We start from the raw sequence: 10231 nt of genomic DNA, 5'->3' as shown, positions 1-10231 counted from the left end.
AGAGGATTCAACTTTCAACTGGAGCAGCTGGATATGCTGCTCCAGTTGGAGCTGGGCACTTGATAAATAGAATCATAGAGTAGCCATGGAACCATGAGATAACTCTTCACAGAACTGAAGGTTCCATACAATGGGATAAAAAAGACAAAGTAAAATAGGATGAAGTTATTAGATTATTTTGAACTTTACCTTGTCTTCACTTGGTTGTTTGGCTAATTAATCCAGTGTTTATAGCTTACATAAACGACATGTTATGTGGAGTTGTTGTAAGTAATAGCTTGCAAGTGTGGAACTAGCTGATCGTCTTGGGCCAAAAATATGAGTCACTGCGCACTGTGAACAATAACTGGGATTATTATATGCTTCCTTTTTTCCCCTTATTTACACAGTGGAAAATTTTTCCGGTTGTACACAAAAAAAGTTAATGCCATTGTTGAAATAAAAATACTTTTACTGGTGCTTATAAAGTGTAAGTAATGAACTAGCTAGATTTATTAATGTGTGCCAAAGGCCTTGTGGCCTGATTGTACTTTGTTCTCTTTTATTCGGTGAGACGCAAATTTGATGCCCCGCTCTTGCAAAGAGCAAAGGCATGTAATAATTGAACGTGCTCTTTGTTAAGTTAAGCTTCGTAGGAGAGTTCTTTACTGTGCGCAAGTCTTGAATACATGCTGGTCAAAGCCGATGCTCTTCGTCAAATATATATATATTTATTTATCTAGCACATTTTTTTTGTAATTTTGATCTAAACCTAGTTTTTAATTTTAATACTGTCATGGTAGAATTATTTATTATTATTTTAAATTAATAATAATAAAAAAACCTCTCTTTTTTTTTAATTTGGCCTATTTAGCCACTTATTACAAACTCTTTATTATTTCCTTCTTTTTTGTTTTTTAGCATAAACTAAAAGAATTAAATAGATCTAATCTTCATAAAAATATATAAGAATTAAGAAAAGAAAAGAATTACTTGTGATTGGACATAGATGTGTGAGAATCTCAACGTTGAGATTATTCAAGTAAGGACAAAAATCTTTATATTGACATGAATGATAAATCACTGCAATGGTCATTACAGAGAATCAACCATAGGTTCTCTCAGTACACTGGCCACAAATTGCTTTCTTGGTACACTGGCCACAAATTGCTTTCATAGGAGATGAGAAACAAAGTTGTGCAACTTTTTTATATGTACGTGCATTTCTTATTTTGTTTTAAAATAAATCCCTTTACTTTCCATATTATTGTGCCAACTGGGGCACACTTGTTTCTGCTAGACCTGTTCTGACCCACCTTGTTTAGTATCAGATTCAGGTTCATGTCACATCTTCATCTTTTATAGTTAATATCAGTTAACCCAGATTAGCATCTAATATATGCTGAAAAAACGACAATTACCTTTAAATCTATGTTTGGAGTTTTCTTCTTTACACTGTTTTTTGTTTTTTAATTGAAATGTGAAAAAATTGTAGCTTTCAAACACGTGGATCTCTTATCTTTTTAATTCTGTAATTAATGAGCTACTTGTTTTTATTAGCCACCAATAATTTTCCTTGTTTATGCACACATGTATATCTCGATTTTTTGTCACATAGTAGGAGGAAATTTTTGTCCTTTTAATTCATCCCTTGATCATTTTCTTCAGTGTTTGCTAGTGTAGAAATCACTCCCTCATATAAATGCAAGAGGTTCCATTTTCTTATTAATGTTTTTTTCCTTCTGTATTAAGAGTGTATTAAGAGTTTAGCAAAAGTTTAGTGCCTTTGTGGTTTTTTTTTAATAGTTGTTATATTTATTTATTTAAATTTATGACTATACAAATGGTAGCAACCTAGTAATTTGTCCATATATATATATATATGTGTGTATGTGTGTATTTCTTCATTTGTTGTCCCTGGCTACACACACACTCAAGAAAATTTTTTTCTTTTGGTTGTCCTTTTTTCCTAATGATATAGATGTATAGAACTCTCTAACATGTATAGATTTTCCATTTTCAGTGCTTTTTCTTGTTGATTATTTTAGTGGCATTGAGTATTTTTTACAGTTAATATATTTATTTATGTATTGTATGTTTATTTATTGTATGAATCGTACAACCTTATAATTTTGTAGAGGTATGCGTTCATATCAACTCAATAGTTCAACTGAATTATAAGATATTTGAGGAAGCTTTTGGAGTTATGCTAAAGCAAATTGTCCACTTGAGTAGAACTTTGTTGAAAAATATTTTTTAATGGATAAGAGTAGAGAATTGGCCAAATAAGTGGCGACTCATTTCGTTGGAATGCCAGCTAAAATTTATCAGCCTTTAAAAAGATCTCCTTCGCTACTGTCATTCAATATTAGCCTTTGATTAAATATCCTAAGTGTTTTTGTGGGATTGCACCATCTCATTCAAATATCTATTTATTTTATTTCTTGTGAATAGAAAAAACCTTGTTATTTATTGTGTATTCTGAAAAGTAGAAAATTTTAAGGCACACAGTTGTGCTTGAACACATACTTAATCTTTTTTAACACTACAAAATTCTAAGCATTTATATAGGGAGAATTTCAATGAGGAAAGCTAGTTGCCATTGAAGAAACTATTTACTCCTTTTTATCTCATTATAAGCGTTCATTTTTAAAATTTTTTTATGGTCATATCTAATTTAAGCGTTAGTTTTTAAAATTTGATTTTTCAATATATTTAAATGTTTTATTTTTTATCATTATTATTTTAAATGCACAAGCTTGTAGATAAAGAGGAAATTGAAAAAAATGCGAAGATGCAAAATTTTAATTTTAACTATTTTTTTTTGGTGCTTTGGGAAACTGTTAAGGTGGACTAAGGGATAGAGGAAGTATTCAATTCAACTAGATTTTGTTTTTATAATTTTTTTTTATATAAAATTTTCACTAATTAAAAAAAAACGTAGATATCATGTAGAGGTTTCTATAGGTTATAGGCAAAGAAAGTTGTTAGTGGGTTATTTAGGGGAAAGATAATACAAAACAAAACAAAGAATGTGAGTAGAAATAAAAACCAGATAAATCCTTATTCTCATATTAGAATCAAAGGCGCACTCATTATTTATTTTTTCGAACTTGTCGTTGTTCTGTATCTCTCTATACCAACTAAATCAAAAAAATATATTTTTTTTTGTATTGCTTCAATCAAATCAGATTTTTCAATCATGCGATGCAGACTCTCTCATAGATCAGGGGTAATTAACTTCTACAAGCAGCTCAAACAGATCTGTAGATATTTTCATTGACCCATCTGTTTTTTTTTTCTTTTCTCAATTTTCTATTTGTTTTTCTTGTTATTACACTGAGTGTCTTATTACTGATGAGAATTCAGTTGCTCTGTTTTTTTCTTAAGTGTTTATTTTTTTCTGTGGGTTAGTCTCGTCCTGTACTTTATGTTTCTAATAAAATAGTGATTTATCTATTTATTTTTTTTAAAAAAAATTGATTCTTCTAAACATAATGTCATAATCATAAACAAGTAGACATTTCTAGCCATCCTAAAAAATGATTTTAATGCACACCCTTTCAAAAAATTATAAATTTATATATATATATATTAAAAACCTCCTGGTAAAATAAACAGAGGTCTAAAGACTCTAAACATACTTTTCTTGAAGTTTCTTAATAATTAATTATGTTATTTTGTGCACATAAAAAAATAAAAAAAGTCTTTCGCTTTTGCTGGCTGCGCTGAATGACAAGAGTTTCTCAAAACGCAAAACTAAAACTTAAAAATTATATATATAAAAGTGTAATAAAATAAAAAGGCAGGGGTTGTTTTGTGAAATTAACGACGCCGTCGCAGACTATATCATCCCCCATCCTCCTCCACGTCTGCCAGAGAAGACCAAGCTATTCCCAAAAATGAAGCTTTTAGATCAACTATTTTAGAGAAAAAGGATTCATGGAGAGGGTCTTCCCGGTGGATGAGATCACTGACTCTTTCTGGGCACCATCGCCGGCGCCGTCAGCCGCCGATGTGCGCCGCCGGAGCCGGAGCCAGTCGGGGACCGATGAACCGGAGCCCTTCCGAATGGTTTTTCGAGAAATTCCTTGAGGAGGCGGCGATCCGCGGGAGTTCCTCGCTTTCTTCGACCAAGGTGGCGGGAAATCCTAGCCCCAATCCTGATTCGAACCCTAATGCTTCCGTTTCTTCGAAAGGTGGAGTTGACGATGATGTCGTCGAGATCAAGAGGCCGTTGCTGCAGGAGGGTGATCCGCCGACGGATGTTGATCCGGGGGAGTACGCCGCGCTTCTCAAGAAAAAGCTTGATATGTATTGCGCCGCTGTGGCGATGTCACGGGTATGCCTCTTTGTCTTTAGAGATTTCACGGTTCTCCTGTTTCTTCTAGTGGATCGGATGTTCTTTGCTCTTTGTTCATGAAATTGGATACTTTTGGGTTCTTTTCTATTCCCCGTGTTCTTTGATGATGGATTTTGTTATATGAAGCGCAGCTTTAGTCGTAATGCTAGAATTCTTGGGTCACGGTAGCAGATTTGTGGGTCGCTGGGGATTTGGCGGTTTTGTTTTAGACCTTGGGGATGATCCTTGCTTGGTTAAATGGAAAGAATTTCTTTGATGATGGCTTTTGTTATTCAGAGCACATTTTTGCCCATAATATTAGTAAAATTCTTTGACATAATGTTTATACATGCTTTTATGAAATAATTATATTTCTCTTTGTTAGCACGATCATTGGGTTGGATATAATTAAGCTATAATTTTCTAGTTTGAGACTATCCATTTTGATAGATCAAGGGCCACCACATCCACAGTGATCTTATTTGATTATTTTTGTTTAAGGGGCTTAGTTTTCTTTTTGGCTAACGTGTGTTGTCTTGTTGCCAAATAATTATAAGTTAATTTCTTGTATGTAGATTCCTAGATATTCAATAATAAAAAAAAAACTCGACTTATCCACATTTTATCAACTTGTTATGCATAGAAGTCAGCACTTTAATGATGAGTGAAGCATACAATAAATCATAATTTGGTTTCGTTAATGCAGGGTACAAGTGTAAAACTTCAAGATTCTTCTTTAGTTAATAGCTCTCTGGCTCCACAGGCTTCCCAAATTGGATCTCAAGCTCTTATTAATGGTATACATTTTTCTCTTACTGTCTCTTAATTTGTCATGCTGAAGTAAAAATGTTGAGGGGCGAGCATTTGTGAAATAATTTATCATGTAAGGCCTAGGTGCATCTGTGCGTGATTATTTTTGTTTTGTCACATTGTGTCATGATGAATACTTGTTTCTGGGCAATTTTAAATGCTGGACTTCTTACAGTGATAGACTTTAATGGAATCAAAAGGCAAAGATTATAGTGTTGACCTTTATAGGAATGCAATAGATGGGGTGTAATACTGGATTAGGAAAAGGGTCAGATGGGGTTCAGGTTGACTCAGTTTTCAATTTGATTCATGCACTTGGTCTGAAGGGACATGATGTGCCAGCAGGAACATGAAATTCAGTAAATATGGAAGGAAATGGAATTGAATTGGTAGTTTCAAGTTGTGGATAGTGCAGTGAATCTATCAGCAGTAACCTGCCCATTGAAGGAAAATGTCATATTGTTTCAGGGGAGCCTGTGATTCCATGGTGCTGTTTTCATTTGATTTGTACTGGCGTCATTGTATCTTATTGTTCTTTTCTTTCCAAACCTTAATGTTCCATGAAGTGCGAACTTGTTCGGTGAGGCCTTTACGGATCAATCAATCTGGTGATATTCCTGTGACAGTTTTATTTTTATGTAATACTCAAGAATTACTAATACAAGCAATTCTTGTGCATTTTCTTTATGTTTTACAAATAATATTATTCTTATGACTCAAATATCTTCTTCAGTTAGATCATTTGAATCGTGTGCTAGTTTCGTTATGGTTTCTTTATCAGTGGATACTGATTCTGATCAGAGATTTAGGAACTAATGCAGATGATGGAATTCTGGGCACTCAAGCTATAGCTGTCGTACAAAACTCAGTTGTCCAAGGTAAACCTGCTAATAGTGGTTCATCAAGGGATCAATCAGATGATGATGAAGGTGAAGGAGAAGTGGAAACAAATGACAGTTTGGACCCTGCAGATGCAAAACGTTTTAGGAGGTTGTTTTAACTCAGAAATTCAACCTTTGTAAAGACTCTCGTTTTTATGCTTTTCATCTCCCACTTTCTAATTTCTATTTTTTAGGGGAAAAAATATATTCTCTGTAAAATATGAATCTTGCATAATAAGTAGTGATCTAGCTTCAAATATGCATATCACAAAAATGAATAAAAGTTATATATATGAAATATCTTTTCGCTTTTATCATTTGATCAGACTTATTTCCTTTATGCTATATATTCTAATATGCATCTGAATAAAAACCCATTTTATCATTAGATCTGACTTATTTCCTCGATGCTATATATTCTGATATACTATTTATATGTTGAAATTTTCCTTTAGCCTTTTGGCCATCTGTGTTAACTCTTTCCCTATTGAATCATTTGATTATTTGGTTTCTTTACACATCCATTATCTCTCAGGATGCTATCAAATCGGGAGTCTGCGAGGCGCTCTAGAAGAAGAAAACAAGCACATCTGAGTGAGCTTGAGACACAGGTTTGGATTTATTAGATTTGATTCAGTTATGTGGTAATTTTGTGTTTGTAAGTGAATGCTGTGAGCCATCTGATAAGTTTTGAATTTCTTAACACACAGGTTTCACAACTAAGAGTTGAGAACTCATCATTATTGAAGCGCCTTACAGATATAAATCAGAAATACAATGAAGCTGCAGTTGATAACAGAATTTTGAAGGCAGATGTGGAAACTTTGAGAGCGAAGGTAATGCTTATAAACTCTGACTGTGTGTGTGCTCCCGTGGTTTGGAGTTAATAATCTGTTAGTAGGGGAGTGACATTTTTTTTTAAGTATTATGTCACTGTGAGCAAGATACTAATGGGCAGGGGAGAAGGCTAAAGTAACAGAAAAAACAATTGGCTACAAACTTTTGCATATGGTGGGAAGACATGAAAAGTAGATTAATTATAGGGAAAAAAATATAAAGGTATATTTCGGTTGTCAAGATTTCTATTTTCATTTATTATTATTATCATTATTTGCCATATGAATTGGTCCTTAGCTGATTAAAAGCTGGTTGAAAATTTATGGATTTGGCTTGAATACTAAAGTTTTTTTTTCAAGGAGGATAAGTAGATAGCATTGTATGATGGAAGAGTGATAGAAAGTGACAATACAGCCATAATGCATAGGTTGTTCCTGCTAGTTATTTGTGGCATATGTTATGGAAATTCTCAGATAGAGATAAATAAGATTTAGGTTATAAATAAGTACGTTAACAATGGGGTTATCTCCACAAGCTTTTAATGAAAGTTAAATCAAGAATTGGAGTGGATTCTTCATTCCTTTCAAAGAGGAGACCATCAATATTTACAATTCTGAGCTGAAGAGGGTTATAAGGAAGATGAACGTGGGAACATCTAATTAACCTGATGAATTCTTGTTCGGTGCATATCTGGTGGTTGATTAATTTTTTAATATCGTGCATGACATATGGGAGTTGATTTCTATTTATTGACATAAAGAGTTTTGCTAACTAGACAGATGATTGCATGGGTTGTAAGATTTAAATTTCTGTAAGTTAAAGTTTAAATGTTAATTAAGGTATGAATTGATGATTTTATAAAATCAATTTTTTTTTAACTTCTGGAATGTCTATTATGAAGGTTATCTGTGTATTCTTGCAGCTAATATTAAGTTTTTGAATTAAAAAATAATTATCTTTAAGCATGTGTTCAAGGCTATATTTATTTCATCGTATTTTTTAAGAAACTGTTCTACGTAGCCTATCGATGTTTGAATTAAAGCTTGATCATGTAGTAGGCTGCCCGAGGAGGAGGGGTGGGGAGCAGATCTTCTGATGCTTTTCTATTAACGTGTTTTCCACTCCCAAACTACAGGATAAACTTCACAGGCTGCCAATATATATGTCATGTTAATGTTGTATCAATGCATCATTCTCTCTCCAGGTGAAAATGGCAGAGGATTCTGTAAAAAGAGTAACTGGTGTGAATCCCATGTATCCAACCATGTCGGATGTTTCATCACTTAGCATGCCTTTCGCCGGAAGCCCTTCTGATGCAACCTCAGATGCTGCTGTTCCCATCCAAGAAGGTCCAAACCATTACTTTCAGGGTGCCCACTGTGACCAAGGGATCAACCCCTGCCTTTCAAAGATCCCTCCTGTGGTATCCCCTCCTGAAGGTGCCCATCCTCCTGTTGATGTATTAAAGATGGGAAGGACGCCATCAATGCAGCCCGCAGCCAGCTTGGAGCATCTCCAGAAACGAATTCACGGTGGTGCTAGCTCATGCACACCTGTGCCATGGGATGGTGCTGCGGATTGGGAGCCCGATACCCCTGCCAACAACAACAAACAAAACCAGGTATAATAAAATAGTATCACCTCTAAATGTGCCAAATACGCCAGTATTATTTACATGAAGCTACCTCTTCTTATGCTGTTGTATTTGTCAAACACATTTTCAGCAAAATGTGGCATTATTATTTAGTCGAACGCTACATGCGGCTAGTTTTATCTTCATCTATTTTACAGTCTGAGTCATTGGTCAAGTTTGGCTGCTTTCAAGCAAGTTGTTATCTGCTAGAGCTATGCCAGTCTTCCTTGTATGGCAAGTCCAGTGTTTTTGTAGTTATACATGAACTGTCACTCACTATAGGTCCTTTATATTACTCTATATAAATGATCTCATCATACAATTAATTATTGTCTAGTTTAATCTGCATCGCCAGCTGAAGTAATTTTTTATTTGATTGATTTATTTATTTACTATTCTTTTTGTGGGTGGGTTGGTGGGTGGGGTTGTGGTTGAACTGTGAAAAGGCATAAATGCAGCTAATACCATTTGATGTTAAGCCTGGTCCAATAGAAAGTCCGTCTTTTCGAGCGTTGATTAAATTAAATCATTTAAAATTGATCAAATTGAAGGTAATTACATCAACTAAATTATATGCCAAATTTTATCTATATATATATATATATATATGCCAAACTAGGGTGCATAAATTAACTCTTTCAGTGTGGTTATATATATTAATAAAGCTATACATCATGAATAGATTTTATGAAATTTGACATGAATGTTAATTCCGGCTCCGAGATTGTTCCGGGGCCATGGCTAGTATTCTAATTCCGGCGTATTCTAATTCCGGCTCTGAGATTGTTCCGAAGCTATGGCTAGTATTTGTGTCAAATTTTGTGAAATATATACATGATGTATAGCATTATTCTGTATATATATCTGAAGCTAAACAAATTAAACTTGGCGAAGGCATCATAATGAATATGTTCCTTACAGCTTTGCCAGACTTTTTCTTTTCCATAACCAATTATTGATCCCATTATTATTATTGGATTTTTTTTTCCATTTTTTTAATAAAATGAATAAACATCAAATTTCTTAAAGGGTCATCAAATTGAGTACGCATGGTATGGAGAAATGTTTAAACCATACTGTGGAGTCCTGTGAGAATAAATGACAAAAATACATTATTTATTTAATATAATATTAAACCATACTTTATAATGGATTTATATTTGACATCTAGTCATACATTTGACAGCTTCTACTTTGGAAAGATTGACAACTACGCATAATTGAATAATCTTTCTCTTGTGTTTTTCCTTTTTTTTAGTTATTATATTTTCATATCATAGAATAATTATTGCATTTTTTTTTTTTGCACACACTTCTTTTGTTCCTTGTCTTCATTTGCTCGCATGCGTTATGACATCACATAACCCTATTGTATTCAGACGAGTGGCTCACTAAATTTTAGGGTTTGGATCAGCTTTTGGAAAATCCAGAAGTGTTTTTTTATAAATTAAACAATTCTGGGTTAAAAAAAAAATTGTTTGTATTGACTTTTTCTGAAAAAATGTGTAAAAAGCTGAAAAAAACAGTTTTTTTCAAAAGCTAATCATGAGCGACGTTTAAAAAAAACTGTTTTTTAACTTATTTTTACAGCTTCTGCTTTTACAGAAAAAACTAATACAAACACAAAATATAAAAAAGTGCTTAACTTACTCTGGAAAAACACTTTTTTTTTCAGAAACACTTCTACTAAATTTAAAAAAATATTTTTTTGAGAAGCCAACTCAAAAAAGGTCTTAGTCAAGTAAATCT

The 10231-nt window shown here is 33.3% G+C and overlaps 1 protein-coding gene across 1 annotated transcript; it reads left to right on the top strand.

Annotated features, from left to right (window-relative positions):
- The first annotated feature begins 3823 nt into the window (after positions 1–3823).
- LOC120267100 (light-inducible protein CPRF2-like) lies at positions 3824–8824 on the top strand. The gene is given in 7 exon segments (XM_039274801.1): positions 3824–3983; positions 3985–4321; positions 5028–5118; positions 5953–6121; positions 6548–6623; positions 6723–6848; positions 8054–8824. Coding segments are annotated over 7 exon segments (1284 nt in total). The 5' UTR covers positions 3824–3921; the 3' UTR covers positions 8477–8824.
- Positions 8825–10231: the final 1407 nt, after the last annotated feature.

This window comes from Dioscorea cayenensis, chromosome 8 (genome assembly GCF_009730915.1).
Source record: "Dioscorea cayenensis subsp. rotundata cultivar TDr96_F1 chromosome 8, TDr96_F1_v2_PseudoChromosome.rev07_lg8_w22 25.fasta, whole genome shotgun sequence".
Classification (NCBI taxonomy): domain Eukaryota; kingdom Viridiplantae; phylum Streptophyta; class Magnoliopsida; order Dioscoreales; family Dioscoreaceae; genus Dioscorea; species Dioscorea cayenensis.
The sequence above is the reverse complement of the archived record's forward strand: the minus strand, read 5'-3'. Positions and strand labels throughout refer to the sequence as shown.